The sequence below is a fragment of the Peromyscus eremicus genome, chromosome 4, assembly GCF_949786415.1.
Source record: "Peromyscus eremicus chromosome 4, PerEre_H2_v1, whole genome shotgun sequence".
NCBI lineage: Eukaryota > Metazoa > Chordata > Mammalia > Rodentia > Cricetidae > Peromyscus > Peromyscus eremicus.
The window spans coordinates 126,671,372-126,696,009 of NC_081419.1; the positions used below are offsets into that span (position 1 = coordinate 126,671,372).

Below are 24,638 nucleotides of genomic sequence, written 5' to 3' on the forward strand. Positions count from 1 at the left end.
CGAGACAGGGTTTCTCTGTGTAGCCCAGGCTGGCCTCAAACTCACAGAGACCCGCCTGCTTTTGCCTCAGGATTGCTGGGATTAAAGGCGTGCGCCACCTCGCCCAGCTGACCAGGGGGATTCTTAGCAGTCCAGGGCTGGACTCAATGGTAGAGTGCCTGCCGAGCATGTGTACAGCCTTGGGATCTCTCCCTGACACTATATAAATGAGATAAAATAAAATAAAACAAGAATAGTCCAGAGCAGGCCGAGTCCGAAGCCAGAACAGACTAGGAAGTAGACACTGGATCTGAAAACAGGCAGGCAGCCAAGGGCAACACTGAGGTCCAGGGCCTCAGTCCCTGGCGTGACGTCTGCACCCAGAGACGGGAAGCCACAGGACCCCCTAGCTCCCTCATTGGCTCCCAGAGCATAAACTTGGCCGATTATGTTTGCCCTGACCCGTCTTCCCCCTTGGGGGTTAAGCCTGAGCTTCCAAGAAGTTTCAGGGATACTCGCTGGTTTGTCTGAAGGCAGTGGATCAGGGTATGTGGGGAGATGATAACGGAGAGATTTAGGGAACAGGTATTTACTGAGTGCATAATTTAGGGTAGAGGTGTTGCCTGCTCTTGGTCAGTAAAAATGGTGGATGACTTAAAGTCCCATCAGGGGGCCAGAATGTTGGCTTAGTAAGTGTGAGGCCCTGGGTTCCAGCCCCAGGCACCACAACCACCACCAACATACTGGTGAACACTAGTCTAGTGCGTGCCCGTTAAGAAAATCGTCAGTGGTCCACGGGGGATCGCAGGGGGTTTAAATGATCGGACCAGGGCAACAGGCATGTGTGTTCCTGTTGAAAAGGAAAAGTGAGGAGCAAGCTTCACTAGTGAAGGTGGCCTCTAATGACACAGCCATCAGGCCTGAGTACTTTACAATTGGGTCCTTTTACTTACACGGGCTGGGAGAACCCCCGCTGTCCCTCTGGGAAATGGGCCCCACTCTCATTATTATTCCAATTAGGGTTGGGACGGGGCTCTAACTCCTCAGCTTGGTACACAGGAGGGAGGGGGGAATCACAGGGAGGCAGATGATAAGCTGGCTGTATTGTCCCAGCTCTGCCACCAACCCAGCTGTGGCTCTAGGGTCAAACCTCTCCTCGTGGAGCCTTAGTGGCCTCAACTGTAAAACAGGGCTCTTCATATATGAATATATATGAATATATATGAAGACCAGGCTGGGCCTTGAACTCATAAAGATTTACTTGTCTCTGCCTCCCAAGTGCCGGGATTAAAGAGGTGTACCACACCTGGCTCTCCAATGCCAGTGTTTAACTTAAGAGGACTGGTGAGATGCCTCAGTGGGTAAAGGTGCTTGTTGTCAAGACTGAAGAGCTGAGTTCAAGCCCCAGAACCCACCCAGTGGAAAGCAGAGCCCTGAAAAACTGTCCTCTGACCTCCGGCTGCCACCCCAGATAAATAAATGAAACACATTTTATTTAACATTATAAGACTAGGAATATACAAAGTTTTAAAAGCAGATAACCCATTTGTTTATATTTTGTCTCATTTGCTTTCAAATCTGCCTCCTGCATATATATGCATTTGATTTCCTGTATGAGAGTGTAAACAGGTGACATTATACTCTTTTCCTAGATATTTCCTGTATGTTAAGAGCAAGGACATCCTTTTGCATATGTGTTTTCTTTCTTCCTTCTTTGTTGAAGGATGGGGGAGGCATCTCACTGTACAGTCCAGGCTTATCCTGAACTCTCCATGTAGCCCAGCCTGTCTCAGATTCCTAGCAATCCTGCCACCTTCACTTCCCAAGAGCTAGAGCTGAAGGTGCGTGCCACCAACCTCAGCTTTTTGTTTCTTGAATGGAAAACAAATGGGCTTTAATCACAGATCTCTGTGTGCGTGCGCGTGCATGCGCGTATGGCGTTAGGGATGGAACTCTCGGGGCTTGCACTTGGTAGGCAAACCCTCCACCACCGAGCTACACACCCAACCCTAATCTCACTCAGGCACAGTGATTATCATCTCGGTTGTAATGATTATGACCAGTTATACCTTACAATAAACTCTGCTGGCAAACCTCCACATACAGGTGTTCCATCAAGGTAGCATTATATAAATGCCTCCCTCTTCCGGCCTTCTCTTCACTCCTCCAAACACAGGTTGATGCTCCTCGCTGGGGAGTCTGGTGGCTCAAGTGAGTTGACCAATGAGTTTTCAAACTGGAAAGCTTTGTGCTCTCTTGAGATTATTTCCTTTCTTCCAACAAGGTCTCCCTGCATAACCCTGGCTGACCTGGAACTTGCAATGGAGACTTGCTGGTCAGTTTCCAACCCACAGAGATCCTCTTGTCTCTACCTCTGAAGCGCTGAGATTAAAGGTATGGGCCACACTTCCCTAGAGGTAGTGTTCTTCCTTTTAAAATAAGTTTACTATTTTGTGTGTACAGCGTTTGCTTTCATGAATGTTTGTGGAAGGCTGAAGAGGGTCTTGGATCCTCTGGAACTGGAGTTACAGATGTGTTGTTAGCTGCCATGTGGGTGCTGGGAATTGAACCCTCATCCTCTGGAAGATTAGCAAGTGCTCTTAACCACTGAGCCATCTGTCCAGCCCTGTAGGTAGTTTTCTTACTCCCATTTTCCTGATCTTTTTTTTCTGGGTAGGGAAGAGGGGGGTTTAGACAGGGTCTCACACAGCCTAGTATGGCCTGGAACTTGCTATGTAGTTGAGAATGGCCTGGAATGGTCTAACTCCCAAGTGGTGGTATTACCTTCAGGATCCACTACGCCCTGCTAGTCTCCTGATAGTTATGGTCCTTTCCAAATGACAAGACCAAGACCGCCTGCTAATCTGGATGCTTAAGACATCTGCCTCTTTCTGCACCAACCTTCCGGTCACACTTCAGAGCTGTTTACCCGTTTGCCAAGAAGTTCCCACTGGTCCTCCCCGTGAAGCCAGGCCCAGGCTGAGCTCTGTTTTAAGGGCTTTTCCTCCTTCTGTCTCTTGGCCTTTCTATTCTTTTTTAAATGGAACAAGGTCCAGAAAGTGTTGAAACTTGATGTCTCCCAAAGTAGCCCCCATTTGCTGATTTACTCCCAGGAATGGTGCAGGAGGAAAGCTGTGTTTAACTCAAGCTGGAGCCCCAGAGGCAGGAAACCTGTGGAGATTCATTCATTCAGCAAACTTGTGTTGAGTTAGTTCCTTTTGATACCAGGCCCCCCACCCCCACCCCGTGGGCTATAGAGACAGAGAGATGTGGCTTCCATCTTCCTAGAGTGAGGCCCCCTGCCCCCACCCCAAGGGAAATACAGACAAGAATATACAAAACAATCTCAGAGAGGTTTAAGTTGTTAGTTATGGGAACACAAGGATAGAAGGATGCAAAGACTGTTCCGTATAGTAATGAGAAAGCTTCTTCCTGTGTCAGATCTAAGGAAACGAAGAGGTGGAAAGAAGCCAAAGCATCCATCGTAAGGAAAACGCTTCGTGCATCGGAGGGAGAACAGCAAAGCAGAGAAGAGGTTGAGTGAAGTCAGGAAGCCAACAGAGTAGGAGATTCGTGGAGCCTGCGCATGCTTGGCCTTGGAGTTAGTCACTGCGATCAGTCGTTCTGTCCGTTCATTTAACTTGTATTCATTTAGTATCTACTTTGATGTTCACCATCTAATGTATGGAGACAGACAAGAAGCAGGCAAACGAGCGAATAAAGAAATAAATATAAACGCCAGGTGCCTATCATAAATATTAGTGTTTTTCCAATGGTCTCAGAGTGGGATTTACGGCCGAGGCAGCCCTAAGCTGCGGAGCAGGACTTCTCCCCAGCCGGCACGGGAACCCAGGTAGTCGGGGGAACACAGAATGCTGCTTCTTCCTCCAAGGGCCTCCTTTCCCTTCAAAATGGCTGACAAAGGCCAAGCTAGGTGACGGCAGGAAGCAGTAGCGGGGTCCCCAGCGGGTGACCTGCAAGGCCACCACAGCGCCCTGGCCAGCCTTTGCAGCCGAGGGGTGGTGGAAAAGCGGATGCAGGGTTGCTGTGTGACTCCAGCTGGGGCTTTTCCCTCTCTGGACCGTGCATCCAGATCTGTGTGCGCTTGCATGTGAGTGTGTGCATCCGCTCGGGGTTGGGGGGACAGGATGGGGGGGCGTCTCAGGTGGAGTCCCCGTGGGCTGGGATCATTCCGGAGGGTGACCCTCCAGACATAGGGGGCCCAGGGGCGGCGCCCGAGGAGGCGGGGCGAGGAGGCTCGGGAGGGATTTCAAATCTCCCTCGCCCGTCCCTTTGGCCCGGCCGGTCGGTGAGTGGCTGCGGCGGGGGCGCCCCCGGGCGGGGGCGGGGCGAGGGCCGGGCCGGGGCTACAAGGGCAGCGGCGCCGCCCCCTCCCCACCCACTCCCGTGCGCGCCTGGCCCCGCAGCGTCCTCGCTGCCGCCCCTCGCCTCGCAGCTGCAGCCCGCGTGGACGCTCCCGCCCGAGCGCCCCGGACCAAACCCCGGGTGGCCCCACTGGCGCGCGGGCGAGCGCACGGCCGCTCCCGGCCGGCAGCGCGGGGGTTAAGCGGCCCAAGTAAACGTAGCGCGGCGATCGGCGCCGGAGATTCGCGAGCCCGGCACCCCGCGCCGCCGTCCGCTGGCCACGACCCGCGGCGCGACCGCCGCGCCGCGCCACAGCAGACCTCGCGGCAGGTGAGCGCCCCGCGCCCCGAGGGTGGTCCCAGGGGACCGGAACCTGGAGGCTAGGGTGGGGTGGGTGCCGGGGCGACAGGTCCCCTAGAGGCTCCTGGAGGTTTGCGAGGAACCGGAGGGGAACGGGGCGCATGGTGCTTAGCGGGACGGGGACACGGGACCGGGCATGGGGACCGAGGAAGCGACGCCTCCGCTGCACCCCACCACTCTGAAGAGTTGAGGGGAGGAGACGCGTTACATGCAGCTTCTCTGGAATCTGGAGTTGAGGGCACTTGGGAGCGGAAAGGGGCTCCAGGGGTGGCTGTCCCCGGGACCTGTGTCCTTACCTGGCCCGGGTCTCAGCCGGAGCCTCCTCAGGGAGGGATGGTCCGGATGTAGAGGAAGAAGCTGTCTCGTCCAGGTGGCGGTGGAGGTGGATCCCTTCTGGCTTGGAACTTCGAATGACGGACACCTCCAGGTTGGGATGGTGCTCTCGGTACCAAAAAGTGGGGATGCCCGATGGGCGTAGTCCTCGGGGTCCTCCGGAGCAGAGCCACCTGAGTTGAGGCGCAGCCGCTGCGGGGAGGGGCTGGCTGAGCACACCTGGCCAGGGTGGAGCTGGCTGGGGGCGGTGCCTCACCCTGCCGGCTGCCCTTGGGGCTCACTTTCCATTCTTAACTTTCTTCCGGGGTGAGGTGGCCCCACTTTCCAATCTATACACTGAAGCCTTAATTAAAAAACAAAAAACAAAAAACTTGCCTTCGCTTTCTAGCCTACAAGTGTCTGTACTTCAGGGACTGCTTAAGGACGCCTGTGGAGTCTTTCCAGGGTAGAAGGTGCAATCAGAAAACCGAGATCACTGCGGTCACAAGGATGGACTGCCCAGAGGTTGCAGCGTTTCTTGCTCGAGTCCGCTTGCTCGAGTCCACCTGTGGCTGCAGTCCTGTACTCTCCTGCATGCCTCTGGCTCCAGCCTGCAAACCCCTGCATCCCTGAGGCTTGCAGCATGGAGGCCCTGTGATTCCCGCTCTGCAGTCTTGAGGCGGATGAATGAAAAGGAATGAAGGGCCCAGTAGAGTGCTTCCTGCCTTGTGGATGCTGTGGGTTTTGGTGGACTAGTGGCACTTACACTGACCTTCCTGTGTCCACCAGGCCTGCTGAGGCTTGTGTGCTGGCCCTTGGAAACCTCAGGTATATACTTAGCTTTTCCAGATTTGGGAGTATGCCCTCCCCCACCCCTAGTGCTTTTGGGACCAAATCCAGGACCTTATTTCAGGCAAGCCATCTACCACTGGGTTACATCTCCCAGCTTCAAGGTAAACTTTGGTGGGGTTGGTAATACAGCAAGCACTCGTGTTCACTACAGTTGGCCTCATTACCTTCCCAGCGCAGGCTGTCCTTCTCAGACAAGCATAGTTTTGGATTTGTGCTTACGTCGTATTATTGCAAAGCACATATCCTTTGTGTCTGAATTGTTATCTTAAATGTTACATCTGTGCAATAGGAACAATGCTCACAAAGGACTTAGGGGTGAAGCCGGGTTGAGCTCTCGAGCCCTCCATCTTTAAGGTGGTGGGCACAGCACCTAGGGTAGGCCCCAACACACGGATGTTGAGGTAGCCCGTGCAGAGAGCGGAATGGAGAGTCACCTTGGCCAGCCCCTCCTTTTCCTGCCTTCCTGAGGTACTCTGTTTCATTCTCAGATATGGAAGCATTTCTAAACCATCATTGTCTGTGACTGGGGAGTTGGCAGGAAGGGCTGTCTTTGTTTCCTTAAAAAAAAAAATTATTACACTTCACTTTGTATGTGTGTACACAAACGTGGGACCATTGGGAAGGTCAGAGGAAAACTTGTGGTAGGACACTCTACCATGTGGATCTGGAGAGCGAACTTGGGTCGTCAGCCTTGGCTGCAAGCGCCTTTACCTGCAGAGCCGACTCCATCACCAGCCCCTTTGTTCTCTTTGGAAAAGGGCTGTGTTTTTATGGTTTGGGCCACTTTTTGCTCCTTCCCCCACCAAGCTTGAGGCTAGCTGAAGGTGTAATTGTGGAGCTCAGCAAAATCCTTTACCTTTCCTGTTGGGGTGGAGAGAGCCAGACAAAGGGGCTGGTGAGGTTGCTGGGGCCAGCCACATCCTCTTTAAAGCCATAGGCAAAAACCCTTACCCCTACAGAGGTTGGGGGAGGGGAGAAGAGGATCTGGGAGCTGCAGGGGGCTGAGGGAGGAGGAAGGAAGGTGGAGTTGAGGAGGCTGCTTCCCAGCCTGCCCTTCCTCCAGCCATGTGGTGCCTGTGACCTGGAGACGCCTGTCACCCCTCATTATTGAAGCCCAGGCACCCGAGTTCAGTGGACATTTGGACAAGCACTCCATCCCGGGGGAACTGGCCCTTGGCATTCCTTTGTCCCAGACCAACCTCCATGTTAGCTCCACCTCTAGTTCCGGATACCATTTCTGAGATAGCTAAATCTGAAGTTTCCTGGGTCCTGTACGGTGGTACAGGGCACTCTCAGACCTGGTGGGTTTTTTTCTTTTTTCTTTTTCCTTGAGAAATAGGGCCTTCTATGTTGCATAAGCCTTTCTTCCTCTGCCCCCATGTGCTGGCATGTGTCTCCAGGCCTGGCCTCAGGTGTATTCTGTTGGATGGTCGGGCCTGACCTGGCCTGACCTCCTTCCCTCTCTCCCTGACTTCCATCCCTTGCCTCCCTCAATACTTTTTGATTCAGAGTCGGTCATGTCTGAGTGTTCCTCGTGTCTTTTGCAAAGTGTGACTTTGTATTTCATGGAGCCCCTTTATAGATGGTGGGGCTGAGGCTCAGTTCTCGTTGCTTCCCTTATTGTGACTAGCCTTTAATGGGGGACATTTACACTCTAACACTTGTCACCATCTCAGGACACATTGCTCTGCAGAAGGATAGGAGCCCAGTGCAGACATTCAGATGGGACTGTCTCTGGCTGGAGACATGCATATCGGTTGCTGTGTTGAGTTAGTTTTCTGAGGTTCCCTCCCAGCCAAGGAGTGGATATGGGTGCACCTTTACCCGTCAGTGGGAGCCACGATATGTTTAGATTTTTAGATTAGTGAACTAATCGCTCATTCTCAATTAGTTGAGGAAAGCCCAAGTTTAATTAAAATCCATTGTCTGTAGGGTGATAGGCTGAGGCAACAGCAGCAGGGCCCAGGGTTGACATGCTACTTATAAGGCCGTGCCCCAGCCTCCCATGTTCTCTCTATAGAGTTGGTTTTATAGCAGCTGATTGCTGGCTAATTCCTGAGATGCTGAAGTTAATAGAAGGAAGGACTCTGAGGAGTCAAATGTTGAGGATGTAGTTCAATGGTAGAACACTTCCCCGGACAGCGTGAGGCCCTGGCTTTAATGCATTGTAGTATGTACACACACAACATGTTTTAGCTTTTTTTTGGGAGCGGGGAGACAGGGTTTCCCTTTGTATCTCTGGGCTGTCCTGGAACTTACTCTGTAGACCAGGCTGGCCTGGAATTCACAGACATCCGCCTGCTCTGCCTCCCGAGCGCTGGGATTAAAGGTGTGCACCACCACTGTCCAGCTCAGCTCAACATTTGGTGTTTAAACTTTTGCCTCTATTGAGTGGGACTAGTTGTTTATGGGGCTTATGGTTAGTGGGACCTAGGAGCTCTGCTGTAGGGTACATGAGGCCCTGGTCAGGTTTGATCTGGACCTGGCAACACCCTTCAAAGGAAAAAAAAAAAACACCCAAGTGTGGTGGGACAACAAATGAATGGACCTGTTTTCGGTTTCCTAGTAGGTTTTTGTTTCTGGGCAGTGGGCTCTTCCAGAGTTCTGCTTGAGATATGGGACTTGGACTGTTTAGTCTCTTGTGTCTTTTTTTTTTTTTTTATTAAACTTTCTCACTTTTATTTATGACAAATATTTCCCGATCTTTTTGGTCAAAAGTTCTTTGAGACAGTTCTGTCAGCCTTAGCCAGTCCAGGAATAGAATCATCTGACTCTGCATGCCGCAAATGGCCCCGCAGATAGCGTAGGTTTTAAACTGGCCGTTAAACCGGCCTGTGGCCCTGTCAACCTTGGCCACATTCATCTGGATGGATGAGTGGTCCTTGGCACAATGATATGGTTGCTTGTGGAGCATTTTTGCGGCATGTACAGGTCCACGAACTCGCAGGTGTAAGTCTGCATGTCTGGTTACTGGGAGCACAGAAAGGATGTTAGTCTCTTGTGTTCTTGTCTAGGACTCAGCCCGTGTGAAGGTCAACAACAACAACAAATTGAGGAAGGGTACCTGGGAGAGAGAAAGTCTAGCCAATCCTGGAGTCTCATTTCCATGACAAGGAGCCACATTGGTATCCTCTTGTGTTTGCTTGGGCCAGTGCTGGGACTGTAACTCCAGCTTGGGGTGACATTACCAACAGCCATCACTGCTTCCTGGCACTCGGGCGCCATGAATGGATTATTGTACTGGTGTTTTCAGCTGCTACAGTGGGCATTGGTGCATAAGCATCATGCAGTTGAAGTACTTGACCCCAGGGACCTAATGAGAAATCCTCGCTCAAGCTAGCAACTTGAAGAGGTGAATGGAAGCGGTGGACAGGATTTTTTTTTTTTTTTAACAACTTGGGTTTCACCAAAGGCAGACGGCAACAAGGTTTAGGAAAAGCCTGAGCAAATGTGTGAGTGAATTCTCTATTTGTGCTCAGGGACCTACAACAGAAACTGTAGTTTGGGGTCTGAACTTGGCTTTGTTTGCCCAATCTGCCTCTGTTCTCTGATGGTCCACTAATTATTACCTGCCTTAATTTTTTTTTGTCCTGGTTGTCCTGGAACTCGCTCTGTAGACCAGGTTGGCCTTGAACTCAGAGATCTGCCTGCCTCTGCCTCCACCATTGTCCTTCTTACCTTCCTTAATCTTTGAGCAGTCATAAGGACAGGGTCACCTGGCCTTTGTCTACTGTTGTTAAAGCTACCTTTTTTTTGTTTGTTTGTTTGTTTATTGAGACAGGGTTTCTCTGTAGCCCAGGATGGCCTCAAACGCACCAAGATCCACCTGCCTCTACCTCCAGAGCACTGGGATCAAAGGCATGTGCCACCACCACCCGGCTTGTTAAAACTAATTTTCTTTTTCTTTTCTTTTTTTTGGTTTTTCGAGACAGGGTTTCTCTGTAGCTTTCACCTTTCCTGGAACTCACACTGTAGCCCAGGCTGGCCTCAAACTCACAGAGATCTGCCTGCCTCTGCCTCCCGAGTGCTGGGATTAAAGATATGTGCCACCAACCGCCCAGCAAAACTAATTTTCTTAACAGATTGTTTGTAGATGTTCATGGGTTCAGTGAAAATTTTATTTAGCTAAGCTATTCCCTGATCAAAACTACAACCCCAACATCCCTGCCTGACTTCCCAAGCTTCAAGCAGGGAGCACTGTGTGATGGATAGTGGAGCCTTTCTGCAGGTGTGAAGGAAGGAGCCTGGGGAGGGAACCTTAAAGCCATGGAAAAAGTGGGTGGTCTAGCCTCAGCAGCTTCCCACACTGACTGGTGATGTTGGATACCACATAAGGAAGCTGTGTCCTAACTAAAAGATTACTAAAGGCCTAAAGTGTTGGCCCTGCTTTTCTCCTGTCTTGGGTGTAGTAGAGATGCCCACTATTTCTTTGTGGTCACAGCAGTTATTTCTCTCACAGTGTGTTAATAGATAAAAGTGGTGTCTCTAAACTCAGCATTCCAGGAGGCTAAGACAAGATCTTCAGGAGTTCTAGGGTAGCCTGTACTACATAGTGAGTTCCAGGTCAGCCAGGATTACATTCAGCGGTACCACTGACAGGGGTGGTGTGGGATAGCTTGGAGGGGGTTCTGCATTGGAATCCATTGGAAATGACTTTCCAGTAACCCCTGCCTCAACCTGGCTTCATCCAAAAAGCTGCTGGCGAGATGTATTAAATCAAGACACTCCAGTGTAGGTTGGTACCAGTAGCACTTTTCCTGCTGACCTGTTTCAGGGCTCTGAAGTGGACAAATCTGAACCTCTCTCCCCACGTAACGCTGCCGCCTTTAGAAGAGAGTGCTCAGTGGTTAAGAACACTTGTTCTTATAGAGGACCTGCATTCCCCCACATGATGGCTCCCAACCATATGGAACTCCAGTTCCAGAGGACCCAACCCCTGCTTTGGGCACTTGGCATGCACATGGTGCACATACATTTATTGCTATTGAGACAGGGTCTGAAGTATTCGGGGCTGGGCTTGAAGCTGGGATGACTTTGAACTTCTGATACTCTTGCCTCCATGTGCTAGAATTGTGGCATTCATACTTTTTTACAGTTTCTTATTTTTATATTTTAGAGACAAGGTCTCACGTAGTCAAGACTAACGTCATTCTTTTTGTAGGTGAGGATTGCCTTGAGCTTCTGAGTCTCCTGCAGTGAGAATTCTGAAGTGGTTCTGAGGTAGATTTTAGGTGTGTGCCACCATGCCTGGGGTTATTTGGTGCTTGAGATTGAACTCCGGGCTTCATACATGTATTCATGCTAGGCAAGAACTGAACTACAGGCCCAGTCCTGGAGCTGTGAACTCTTAGAGGAAGAAAACAGGAGCTGGGCGATGGTATGCCACTCTCAGGGAGGCATAGGTAGGTGGATATCTGAGTTCGAGGCCAGCCTGGTCTATAGAGCGAGTTTCAGGACAACCAGAGCTACACAGAGAGACCCTATCTTAAAAAAAAAAAACAAAAAAGAAAAAAAGAACAGGCAGAGCAGTATGGCTTACTGCATATGGTAAGAATAACATGAGTTGTGAGGTGCAAGTTTTTCTACTTTAACATGGCCCCTTCTAGCCAGAGCTGCTCTTTACTGCCCTTCGATACATGCTTCTAAACACTGAGCCATCTCTCTAGCTAACCCTGATTTTTAAAATTTTATGTGTATGAGTGTTTTATTGTATGCATATATGTATGTACCACATGTATATAATGTACATGGAGGCCGGGAGAGGACAGTAGACCTCCTGGAACTGGAGATGTGTAGGCATTTGTGAGCCACCAAGTGGAACCTGGGATACAAACCCGAATCCTCTGCACGAGTAGCCACTGCTCCTTAACCACTGAGCATTCTGTCTGGCCTCACCCTCGAAAAAATTGCCAGCTTTTTATGTAGCCCTGGGGTGTTTTGAGCTTGTCATACTTCTCAGGTTCTTGAATGGTGGGTGTTACAGGCACTCTGAGGTCCTGGGCAGTCCTGAGTCACAGGATGAAGAGCACTTGGCCTTAGTTGGAGACAGGATCTGACCGTACTGCCCAGGTGGCCTCTGTCTGAAGTGCTGGCATTTTAGTCATACACTGCCATGGCTGGCTTCAGGGACATCTGGTGTCCAAGGCAGTGTGTGGGCTAGGTATGTGTCCATCAGGGGCCACTTCTGTCACAAATGATATGCTGATGTGTGAGGTGAACATGAAGGGAACCTGATGTGATTCTTGGAACTTGGCAGAATTTCATTCTAAGATGAGCTCTGGTGCTTCTGCCTCAGCACGGTAGCACGACTGTTTTGGGTAATGGGTTTCCTCTTTTGCATGATGGCACACCTTTCATCCCAGCACTCCAGACACTGGTATGTGGGTCTGAGTTCAAGGCCAGCCTGGGCTACGTAGGGAGTACCAGGTTCAAAAACCTAAACAAAACCAAAACAGACCCGTAAATTCAAAATGATAGGTAAGTATCCACACACCCGTGTACCTATGCTATAGCACACTTTGGTTAGGACAACTTGAGTTTGCTCTCTCTCCTTTCTGTTCCTGGGGATTGGACTCACATTGCCAGGCTTGGTGGCTTTTTTTACATGATGAACCAGCTCTGCATTTATTTATTTTAGTCAAGATTTTTTTTTTCTTTTTTTTTTTTTTGGTTTTTCGAGACAGGGTTTCTCTGTGTAGCTTTGCGCCTTTCCTGGAACTCACTTGGTAGCCCAGGCTGGCCTCGAACTCACAGAGATTCACCTGGCTCTGCCTCCCAAGTGCTGGGATTAAAGGCATGCGCCACCACCGCCCGGCAAGATTTATTTTTTATGTTTGTAGGTGTTTTGTCTGCATATGTCTGCACCACATACATGCATTATCCTCAGAGGCCAGAAAAGGGTGTCCAGCGGAAGAGCAACAAACAGTAACTTAGCCTCTGAGCCCACTCTGGCCCCACAAATGTTAATTATAGCTCTGCCATGTTCCCAGGCCTTGTAAGAACTGTAGTGGCCTGAGTCTCTGCCTCTTGCAGCTGTGTGAACCTGACAAGGCTCTGCTTCCTCTGAGCTATAGTGTACATATACATCTTACATCCTCCTGTAAAAAGTAGCATGTCTGCTGGTTTTTTTTGGGGGGGCGGGCAGGGGGAAAGACACTCAGGAAGGCTGTGGGTTGTCAATGCCCCTACACAGGAACTTCTTAAAGGGGCAGGTGATACTCTTTCAACCTCTCCTACTTCCCTTTGTTTTGTCCTGGGGATGTAGGTGAGACACAGACTTCTGTTTACTTTCCCTTCATGCCCCTGACACCCTCCTTCCTGTCAGTGAGGTTTGATGAATGCAATTAACATTATAAGATGCTATGGAATAGCTGTTTTGCTGGCCAGACTGGAGGAGATGGATGACATCACCTCTCCCATCAACTCTCCGCTTCATTGCTGAGGTTCCTGGGCCCTCTCTTGAGTCTAATTGGGGGTGTCATTTATCCCTCTTGTCTGCCACATTGCATTTGCTCTCCTCTGACCTGGTTCCTGCACTGCTGCCCACCCCTGAGTCACATGCTGGACCCCAGTCTCTGGGAAACAGTTAGAGGTTACCTTTGCTCCCAAGGTTAGGTGGTCACTCTTGGGAAGGTAAACACAACACTAGGTCGTGTTTAGAGCCATGGAGTGACCCCAAGCCCCGGGGTGACTGCATCCTTAATAGCATTTAAGGGGTCTGTCTGCTTGTCCCCAGAAACATTAGTAAGGCATGTATGTGCTCTAGACTGCCTGGGCATTAGAATTGGCATGTTACTTTTGGCATCCTAATTAATTCCTCCATGATGGTTGGCAGTGGGGGATGCATGTGCTGTGTTCAGGGTACATACAGCAGAGACCTGAGAACACTATACCTGTGTTCAGTTTTACAAGTTAGTGTGGTAGCCTGTTAGCCTCACTGGAAAGTCCCTTATGAAGTTAGGACCTCCCCTGGGAAGGAAGCCAGTTTAGCATCCCTACTAGAAAATCACAGTAGATAAAGCAGTTAGTTGGCTTATGATAAGGGCCATATTCCTGAGGAAATGCTAGCTTTGAACTGCCAGAAGCCAAAATGAGATACCTGGGAAGAGATTTGTGTTTGGCATTACATACCAATCCCAGAGGGTGAACTAATTTTTTGGGTGGTGCCAGGCTCTATGACTGCTAGGCAAGTAAGTTCTCTTTACCTAAGTTATATATTCAGCCCGACACCTCCCTCCCCTTTTGTTTTTGTAGACATGGTCTAACATGTAGACCTGATGGGCTGGAACTCACTGTGTGTGTGTGCACAATATGAGTTTGCCTAGTATTTTGGGAGGATGTAAGAAGGAGTCAGATCTCATGTAACTGGAATTATGGTAGTTGTAAGGCACCTTGTGGGGCAACCCATGTGCTTTGCCAGAGAAGTGCTCTTAACAACGGAGTGATTTCCAGCCCCAGTGTGTAAGCGGACAGTTCCCCTGTACAGTTCATCCCCAGGCACCCAGGTAATGGGCAGTAATGACAGGGTTCATTTCCAGGCCCTGGCTGTGGGTCCAGGCAGGAGTTTTGTGGGATACTGATGTGCTTTTGGGAAGGTATGCTGCCCACCTTTCAGACACTGGCTTCCTAGACACTGCTCATGATGCCCTAGGGGAAGGTCTGAGGTAGTTAATCATTGTCAGCGCTGGGCAGCAGGTCTGCTTGGACTTGTGTAGGAAGAGGGCACACTCCTGTCTGGCTTCTGGTGACCCAGTTAGGGCCCGTCTGAGGGACTGAAGTCCAAGGCTGTGTGAGAACCCACCACTGACCCTGCATGAGGTCATGCATGTCCTTGCTTTAGGCCTCCGACTCCACCCCCAGCTCCTGACTGCATGCCTCCCCCTGACGGTGTGCCTTGAGGGAGTGAATCCTCAAGCACCCCACTAGGGTTCAGCCTCCCACTCACGGCAGGCCACTCAGATTACTTAGTGACACTGATGTGGTCTGGGGGGAAATGCTCCTCCTGAACACAGTCCAGCAGCTTTCCTGAACGTCTGCCTTTCTGGCCTCAGGAACTGGCCACAGTCAGCTAGTTTGTTCTACCAAGTCATGGTGCCTCGCTGATGGGACTGGATCAGACACTTCCCTAGTCTGTGGGGAGCCCAGAGAGTCCTTGTGTTGAGAAACAAGTCCCAGCGCTGGGCCGTGTCAGGCAGAGGAGTCTCATCTTCTGTTTGTCTGTGTAAGAACAGCAGATCTTTAGTGTACGGATTAATCAGCCAAGGATCTTGATAAAGTTTAAAACCCTGGCGGAGCAGGTTAGTTAGGTTCAGCCTGAGACTGAGACTGTAGCTAATGCCTGCATATCAAGTCCAAGGGACTGGCTCTGGCCTAGCGATGTAATGAGGTCCACATGCCCAGTTTGCAGAGTGCTCCTCCTTAGGCAAGTACAGAGGACAGTATGCTCTCCCTTGAGTAAATCACAGATACACCCTTGGGGGCCACAGGGCCTGTTCATTCTGAGCTACACAGCACCCCCTGGTGGACAAGAAGCATATCTTGTACTCTGGCAGCAGCACTAGGTGCTGCTTCTAGAAGGTTCTCTGGGTAGATAGCCTTTCGAGGTGAGTGAAACAGGAGCAAGGGAACCAGATGGGCAACTGCTCTCTAGGCAGAGTTCCTGAACTGTATGTGGTGAGTGACTTCCTTGGGCTGTACAGCGTGAACAGAGGGGATGAGTGCTATTCCAGGCCTGCTGCAACCTGATGCCTGTGGATGGCTGTCAAGTCAGTTCAAACTCAGAAACTTACGACAATATGCGCACCTTTATTTTTTTTATTAAAGATTTATTTATTTATTAAGTACACAGTATTCTGCCTGCATGTATCCCTGCAGGCCAGAAGAGGGCACCAGATCTCATTACAGGTGGTTGTGAGCCACCATGTGGTTGCTGGGAATTGAACTCAGGACCTCCAGAAGAGCAGTCAGTGCTCTTAACCACTGAGCCATCTCTCCAGCCCAATATGCGCACCTTTAATTCTAGCACTCAGGAGAAAGAGGCAGACAGTTCTGAGTCCTGAACCGGACAGTCAGGGCTACAGAGAGACCCTGTGTCAAAGAAACAAGCAACACAAAAAACAAAGGACAATAAACTGAAAAACCAAACAGTAACAGATTGTGTGTGTGTGTGTGTGTGTTACTTGATCATACAGTTCTCATGCCTGAGACTTGTAGTTAACATATTTTCCGTGTCAAGGGTGAACACACACCACTTGAAGGAGCATGGGTCATAAAGCAAGCCGCGCTTACTTCATGCCTCCCGTCTGATACTTCTGAGACTAGTAACGGCTAGGTGTTCAAAGCCAGCCTGCGTTGTCTAGGAATTCTTGGAAACAGTAGAACCTGTCTGTCATACAATGAAAAAGCAAACTTCACTGTCATTTCCTGAGGGTATAAAAGCCTTTTTGTCTATATTGGATTCTAGACTCACTTATAATCCTGTTATTTAAAAAGATTGATTTATTGTGGTTGGTGGGTGTGTTGGCTGCATAAGTGTTGGTGTATGTGCCCAGTAACTCCAAAGGTTGTTAGATCCCCTGGAACTGCAGTTACAGAGAGGACTGTGAGTCACTATGCTGGAAGGAAGAGTGGCAAGCCACTGAGTCTTTTTTCAAGCTTTTACAATTATTTATCAGGGTCTTACGATGTTGCCCTGGCTGGCCTGGAACTTGCTGTGTAGACCAGCCTGGCCTCAGATTCATAGGGATCTGCCTGCTTCTGCCTTCTCAGTGCTGGGGTTATAGTTTTCAAGTAGATTTTACTATGGCCCAGGCTGACATTTTTTTTTTTGGTTTGTTTTCCCCTGTAGCCCTGGCTGTCCTGGAACTTGCTCTGTAGAGCAGGCTGGCCTTGAACTGCCTCTGCTTTCCAAGTGTTGGGATTAAACATGTGTGCCATCAATGCCCAGCTTCGATTTTAACCCATGAAGCTATTGTTCTTAGCATACCAAGTTGTTGGATTACAGATGTAAATAACCATGGATAGCTTTAATTTTCTCATGGTAGGAAAAATTCCCTAAAGGTTTGGCTGTACAAATATTCTGTTAACCTAGCTGTATTTCCTCCCTTGGTGTGATTTTTTTTTTTTTCCATTTAATTTAAAAAAATTATTTATTTGTTTTGGTTTTGGTTTTTCAAGACGGGGTTTTTCAGTGTTGTAACAGCTCTGGCTGTCCTAGAATTCGCTTTGCAGACCAGGCTGGTCTTGAACTCAGAGATCCACCTGCCTCTGTCTCCTGAGTCCTGAGATTACAGGCATGCGCCACCACACCTGGCCTACAATTTAATTTTTTTATCTACTCGTGTGTACACAGGCGCTTGCATTTGTCAGGAACATGCAGGCATCGCTCCATCATGTGAGTTTGGGCGTGGAAATCAGGTTCCAAGTCTTCCTGGCAGGCACCGTCACTGACCGCCGTCTCCCTCGCCCGCACCTGATTTGTCTAGTCTACTGTTTCCTTTTTACAGCTTAGGGCCGGGTCACTATTTAACATTCACGATGTTTTGCAGTGACCGTCCTCTAACTCTGGTCCTGAAGTGCTGGGCAAGCACTGTACTGGGACTGAAATACATCCTCGGCATCCTTCCTCTCTTGAGGCAGCACCTCCCTGTGTCCCAGGCTGCCCTCAACCCTTCCTCAGTTTCCCCGGTGTTTCTGCTGTCGGGAGCATGCTGCATTGTGTGGAAACTTCGGCTCTTTCCTGATGCACCACTACCCTATTCTAGAATGGGCTCACAGCTGGCTGTTAGGAAGCTACAGTCTCTGCTTTTTTTTTTTTTTTTTTTTTTTTTTGGGAGACAAGATCTTACACTGTAGCCTTGTGTGGCCTGAAGATCCATCTGCTTCTGCAGAGTGTAGGGATTAAAGGCTTGTACAGGTTCTTACATGTACACATGCCTAACTGGTACCCACAATGTTGTGTGAGCCGGGGCAAAGGTCACACAAGCCTAGGGACCCATCAGTGAGGACCTGGCTCACTGTCCCAGCTGGCTTACTAGAGAGACAGCAATGGGAAGACCAAGTCCTGGAGGTGGAGTGGGGCCACAGCAGATCAGGCTGTCACTCCCCATGACCGCCACAGCCCTTTGCCACCGCCTTCCCTGTATCCTTCCTTCCCTTCAGAACTTGGGATTCACCTCCAGTTGACGAGGGAGGGAATGAGTGACAGGCCAACTGACCAATGGGCCCCAGAGGATGGGCTGGGGTGGGGCTTATGCTGCCATGGAGAGGAGAGAAGCCTGTCTGAGAGGAGGGTCAGAGGGAAGGAGACCTGGAGACAGAGCAAACAAAGGGGGCATGAGGGAAAAGAGTGCACTGGCTTCTTGAGGCTCTGCAGAAGCTGAGCAGGGAGAAAGGGCCGGGGACAGATGGGAACCTAGGCTGCTCAAGCAGGCCCAGGCAAGCATGCCCTAAATGGAACTGTTAGAAGCTGGGCCAATTGCAGAGCAGCCCTAGCCTCAGACCCCAGCCTTAGCACCATCCTCCTGCTCTGTCCTGGGGCCTGGCATCAGGGGCTTTGCATCCACCTAGCCAGCCACATGGAACCAAGACCTGAGCCTCCAAATTTGGTGAGCAGGCAGGCTATTGGGAGAAGTCTGAAGGGAACATGCATAGGATGTCATCCTGAGAGTGGGCCATGGGGTCTCTTGGGCTGGGAATGGAGAACCGTGGTGTGAAACAGAATGTGCAGCCCCTCAGGCCCTCATTTCTCCTGATCTCTTCCACAGGAAACAATGAAGGGAGACAGCAGACATCTGAATGAGGAAGAGGGTGCCAGTGGGTGTGAGGAATGTGTCATCGTCAACGGGAACTGCAGTGACCAGTCCTCAGACACTAAGGATGCTCCCTCACCCCCAGTCTTGGAGGCAATCTGCACAGAGGCGGTCAGCACACCAGAGAGCCGAGGTGGGTGTCAAAGCTCCGACACAGCAGCTTCATGACCGGTCTCAGTGGAGACAGCTCATTGCTTCTCTTCTGGTGATATGGGCTTCATAATGATCAGGAGATGCTGCCCACTTGCCTCTTGCTCTTAGAAGTTCACAGACTCCCCAAAAGTCCTTCCCCACTGGTTTGGAGCCCTGTACTGTCCCTGACATCTACAATGTCCATTAGGACTTTCTGAATGGATAAAAGTGGCCTATTTTCCTGTTCAACCCAAGAGCTACTAGGCCACATGGGAACATTTGAAATGCAGCCAGTGTCAACCAGTTTCATGGAATGGGCTGTGAAGGGATGGGCTAGCTTGTGAAGAGGAAGGCATAAACCAGGCCGTGTGTGTGTCCCTTTGCCCTGTGTCGTCACGGAGATCACGAGGGGCACTGGCTTCCTAAAATGACTGGTTTGGAGTTGGCCCCAGACAGACTGTTGAGGATGCATTTTAGCAAGGACACTCTCCAGGTTGGTGACCACTGTCCTACTTTGCAAATATGGATTCCTGACTCTTCCTCACAGGCCGCAGATCAAGCTCCCGGCTGTCAAAGAGGGAGGTCTCCAGCCTGCTGTCTTACACTCAGGTACCGTCTCTTCTCTTCCGCGGTTTGCACCTTTCTTTCAGTTTTGATTGCATGAGAAATAAGACAAATGGAATTCTTTATTCCACAGGGAAGTGTTTTATTCAAACCTTCCTGTGTGTTTGCAATTATGTCTATCATCAGTGAGTGTACTAACAGAACAAAACTCACTCATTTCTGGAGTGGGCTCACCTTGGCCATGGTGTGTTATGGTTTGTTTGAGACAGTGTGTGGCTGGCCTGGATGTCACTGTAAGCCAGGATGTCCCATGTCTTCTCACACGTGCTGTGAATAAGTTGAGGATGCCAGGCAGGCAGCATTCTGCATTTCCATAACTTGCTGTTGGCCTGGGATTCAACCCAATTTGGATTTGTGAACATATGATTAGCAGGTGTGAAATTTCACTGAAGCAAAACCAGGTGGTGATAGGATGTATTTTGGGGACTCCTAGGGTAATGTCAATTTAATGATGCTTCTGTGTCATTGATTCCCTTAGCTCATCCTTTTTCCTTACCACAGGACTCAACAGGAGATGGCGATGGCGATGACACAGAGGATGGGGATGGCTCTGACATTGTAATGCCAAAGCTCACGCGTGAGACCAAGGAGACCAGGTCACCCTCTGAAAGTCCAGCTGTAAGTCCCACCTGCTGAGCCCAGGCACCTGCCACCGTTCCTGGGCCATTTAATCAGAAAAAATTTTGCACACATTTTGTGTGGTGGATGTATGTAGGTCAACGACAACTTAGAAGAGTAGGTTAGCCGGGCGGTGGTGGCGCACGCCTTTAATCCCAGCACTCGGGAGGCAGAGCCAGGCGGATCTCTGTGAGTTCGAGGCCAGCCTGGACTACCAAGTGAGTTCCAGGAAAGGCGCAAAGCTACACAGAGAAACCCTGTCTCGAAAAACCAAAAAAAAAAAAAAAGAAGAGTAGGTTATCACCTTCCAGCATGTAGATGACAGGGACCAAACTCAAGGGTTGGCAGGCTTCGGCAAGTCCCCTAATCCACTGAGCTCCTTGGTTAAGTTTTGATATCCCTTAGCCACAACTGGATAATTCAGATCATAACTTGAACCTCAAGGTAAAAATGACATTTGATAAGAGTGAAGAGCAGATGAGCCACGGCCGTTTGACACACCGAACACGGCACCAAGAGCTTAATGAACAAAACCACTTAGTTATTGGTTATCATCAACGTTTTCTGATTACGATTCCTTTGAGGAGGCCTTCACAGTCATTGCTTTTCCTGCTAAGACCCCAGGGGACTGAATTAACGTCACCAGTGCAACAACGGACTGTATCTTCACCCGCACTGTGTGATCAGGGTTAAGTGAAGATCCCTGCTGATGCCAGCGAATGAGCTGTAGCCTGGGTGTGTGGCGCTCCTGCAGCACTGGAGCCTGGGAGCTGGAGGCAGAATCAGTCTTACAGGACATGGTTGGCTGTAATCATAGTCCTCTGAGCTACCTTTCTTGAGTGATGCATTGCAGGCATGCACCATCACACCTGGTTATCTGTGGGCTGCAGCTTAAGCCCAGAGCTTATATGAAATAAGCATTCTATCAGTTTAGCTATATTCACAACTCTCAAATGATTTCGACTTTGGAAAACATCTGCTAACCTCAGTCATTGCTGGTATTTTATTTATTCAACATGCCATTTCTTTGCTGTGAGAGATAACACATTCATTTGTGACCACCGTGGATGGATATGTAGTTTTCTGGGTGGATGACTGAGTTGCCTGTTGCTTATGTGAGTCATTTTCTTCCATTACTCTATGCCCTGGCTCAAGAAAACATTGAATGGGTGAGTTCTAATCCACCCTTGACCAGAGACGAGTGATATGCTATCTCAAACAAAACAAACATATGCCAGTCAGAACAAAAAACAAAGAGTTATTGAAATGGAAAGTCACAGCAAGTCAGTTCAGCGCATGGCAGCAACTGTAATAATATCACCTTCTATGAATTTGTACTCTTCTCATTTTACACATAGGAGAAGATTCTAGTTCGACGCTGCTTTTTGACTGAATTTGGGTCTCAGGCTTTCCTACCTCAGTCTCTTTAATGCTGGGATTACAGGCAGGCAATGAATGCCACGTGTGACTAACCATCAACTGTTGTTGAGAATTTGAATAAGTGGCGGCAACAGGCTGGTTCACACCATTCTGAGAAAGCTGAGCTTTCCTGAACTGCCCCATCCAGGGCTTTCCTAAACTGCCCCGTCCAGGGCTTTCCTGAACTGCCCCATCCAGGGCTTTCCTAAATAAGCCAGTATTTAGGCTTGAGCTTTTTGGATTAACACTGGACTTAAGGTGTGTTGTGTCCCATTTGGGGGCTGAACAACCCTTTCACAGGGCTCCTATATCAGATATCCTGCATATCGGATATTTAGGTTACAATTTGTAACTGTTGCAATGAAATGTTTTTATGATTGGGGTCACCACAGCACGAGAAACAGTATTAAAGGGTCACAGTATTAGGAAGGTTGAGAACCACCGGTTTAAGGCAAACAATTGCTTAATCACTATTTGCTGCTGCCAGTTTGGGTAGTCAGATCTGTGTTGTGACATGGGACAGTGTGATTGTCTCCTTCAAAGATGTCCTCGTTAAAGGGATCCCTGAGTTTATATCCAATTGTCTTCTTCACTTCAGCAGGTCAGCCTGAGGCTTCCTTAAGGCTCAATCCCTTTGGGAGCCCTTATTGACCTCCTGCATCCAGTCACCTACGGCCCAGTGTTTATCCTTTCTTACTTTCAGGTGCGAACCCGAAATAGCAACAATACCTCCAGCTTGGAGAGGCAAAGAGCCTCCCCTAGAATCACCCGAGGCCGCCAGGGCCGCCACCATGTGCAGGAGTACCCCGTGGAGTTCCCAGCTACCAGGGTTGGTCCTGTCTCTGATTGCAAGATGTGCCTGTTCACTCACTTGCACAGAACTGCCTGTTGTGTGTATATAACACAGCTCTGCTTCCTTCACTCCACCTGCCTTCCAGGGTCTGGCTTCCTACTTTCTTTTCTGACTCATCGTACTTGGAACCACTTCGAGGAGGCAGGAGTTCCCAATGGCAGGTCTCTGGCCCCCTTGGAGCTGAGCTGAAAGCCACTGGCGTCTACTCTGCATGTCTCTTGTGTCTTTCCCTGCTGTCTTGAGGCAACTCCAGCAGGTCCAGCACATCCTACTTCTGTTTCCCGATGTACAGGAGTCAGTTCCCCAGAGACCCCCCTCTCTGAGCTCAGCTTCAGAGCCTCTGGTCGTAACCTGTCATTGCACTCACTCTGTTTATTCTGTCTTCTCTCTGCCTTGGGGTCCAATGACTGCCAGTTCCTGTCCCTGTAAACCTGTCTTCTGGGGTGCTGGTTTGTTTTCTCGTTCTTGTTGATTCTCTGGGAACTGGTTGGGGGATACTGTTTGTGTGCCCCCTTCTGCTTTGCTTCACTGGGTCTCTGTCTTGTCCTTCCATCGGTAGTCTCGGAGACGTCGAGCATCGTCTTCAGCAAGCACACCATGGTCATCCCCTGCCAGCCCTTACCCCAGCATTGACCTCATAGAAGAAGTGACACCTCAGAGCAGCAGTACCCCATCGATTGACCTGAGCCGGGACAGCCAGGAGGAGGGCATGGATGTTACACAGCTGGATGCAGATAGCAAAGGTGGAGACAGCACAGAGTATCAGGTACCACGGAGGAGGGATTTGGGCCCAGGTTTGCACACATGCAAAGTAGGGGGGGGGAGAAAATTGTAAAAATTATTGAGTGACCAAATGACGCCCCCCCCCCTTTTTTTTTAACACAAGGTTTCTCTATAACAGCCCTGGCTGTCCACAAACTCACTTTTTAGACCAGGCTGGCCTCGAACTCACAGAGATCCTTCTGCCTCCCAAGTGCTGGGATTAAAGGTGTGGGCCAGGACCACCTGGTATTTTATTTCTGTTTTTTAAAAGATAGTTTTATAGCACACACATTTAATCATAAAACCCATGAGGCAGAGGCAAGCCTGATCTACAGAAGTTCCGTGCTAGGGCTATATAGTGAGACATTGTCTCCCTCCCCCCCCCCCCCAAAAAAAAAAAAGGTTTTGTGTAGCCAAGGATGACCTCCAAATCCTTGTTCTGCTGAATGCTGGGAGTATATAAAAACCAGCTTATTTTTCCTGGACATCTTTTTGCATGTACCACTGAGCTATTGATTTCTCAAACTTACGCATCACATTTTATGGCCATCATTTTTTTCTTGCCCGTGATCAGGGAGGTTTCTCAGGTTTCACCTGCCTTGGTGACTGCAGTTCGTTCTGTTGGTTCTTCCAGGATGATAAGGAGTTTGGAATAGGTGACCTCGTGTGGGGAAAAATCAAGGGCTTCTCCTGGTGGCCTGCCATGGTGGTATCCTGGAAAGCTACCTCCAAGCGCCAGGCCATGCCCGGCATGCGATGGGTACAGTGGTTTGGTGACGGCAAGTTTTCTGAGGTGAGGCCATGGCAAGGTAGGCTCTTTATACCTGAGGCCTTGCTTCTCTTGGGGGTGGCTCTGAGCTCAACTTTCTGTACATGGATGCATTAAGTTTTGCACTGGGACCAGAGTAAAGAAAAATGCTTCTTGGGTTACTTGTCTTAAATGCCTGCTTGTGGGTCAGAGATAAGCTGCTTTTTTTTAGTGAAAGGGTCTCAGTGTAACCCTCTGGCCTATAACTCAGTATGTACAATAGTCTAGCTTTGAACTCAGATCTGCCTGGTCTGCTGCCTGAGGCCATACCTGAGACTAGTCTACTGGAAGATGGTGTAGCATTTAGAAAGCATTTAGAAAGGTAACTCACTTACATCTGGCTGCCCACACTCCCGAGCCAGGTTTCTAATGCCCTACTGTGGCTTCTGTGGGTAGACACACACACACACACACACACACACACACACACACACACACACACACGCACCCCGGGTATTGTGAAACACCTTAAGCAAACCTTGTCTACACATAAAAGCTGCATAAAGGAACCCTGTCTCATTTAAAACAAAAAAGACAGTATGAACTTCTAGTATTAGCAATTTAAAATGAATCTTCCTTTTAGCAACTTAAGATGAGTCTTCCTTTCTAATGAGAGTCTTCTGGGGCTAAATTAGAGATTTTATTTTGTGTCTTTGAAGTGATGTGGATCCAACCCATGTACCTCACGTGTGCAAGACAGGTTCCCCCATTTCATCAGCCCACTTTTGACTCTTCACTGCTAAAC

The 24,638-nt window shown here is 49.6% G+C and overlaps 1 protein-coding gene and 1 pseudogene across 1 annotated transcript in view; one reads left to right on the top strand and one right to left on the bottom strand.

Annotated features, from left to right (window-relative positions):
* Positions 1-4,584: 4,584 nt before the first annotated feature.
* LOC131909817 (DNA (cytosine-5)-methyltransferase 3B) overlaps positions 4,585-24,638 on the top strand; it is a 40,570-nt gene continuing 20,516 nt past the window's right edge. Inside the window, exons 1-7 of the mRNA XM_059261672.1 lie at positions 4,585-4,674; positions 18,633-18,810; positions 19,357-19,418; positions 19,935-20,051; positions 22,174-22,299; positions 22,883-23,089; positions 23,720-23,878. Coding sequence (XP_059117655.1) covers positions 18,639-18,810; positions 19,357-19,418; positions 19,935-20,051; positions 22,174-22,299; positions 22,883-23,089; positions 23,720-23,878 — 843 coding nt within the window. The 5' untranslated portion in view covers positions 4,585-4,674; positions 18,633-18,638. The remainder of the gene's footprint in view (positions 4,675-18,632; positions 18,811-19,356; positions 19,419-19,934; positions 20,052-22,173; positions 22,300-22,882; positions 23,090-23,719; positions 23,879-24,638) is intronic.
* On the bottom strand, positions 8,580-8,829 carry LOC131907899 (small ribosomal subunit protein eS21-like; annotated as a pseudogene).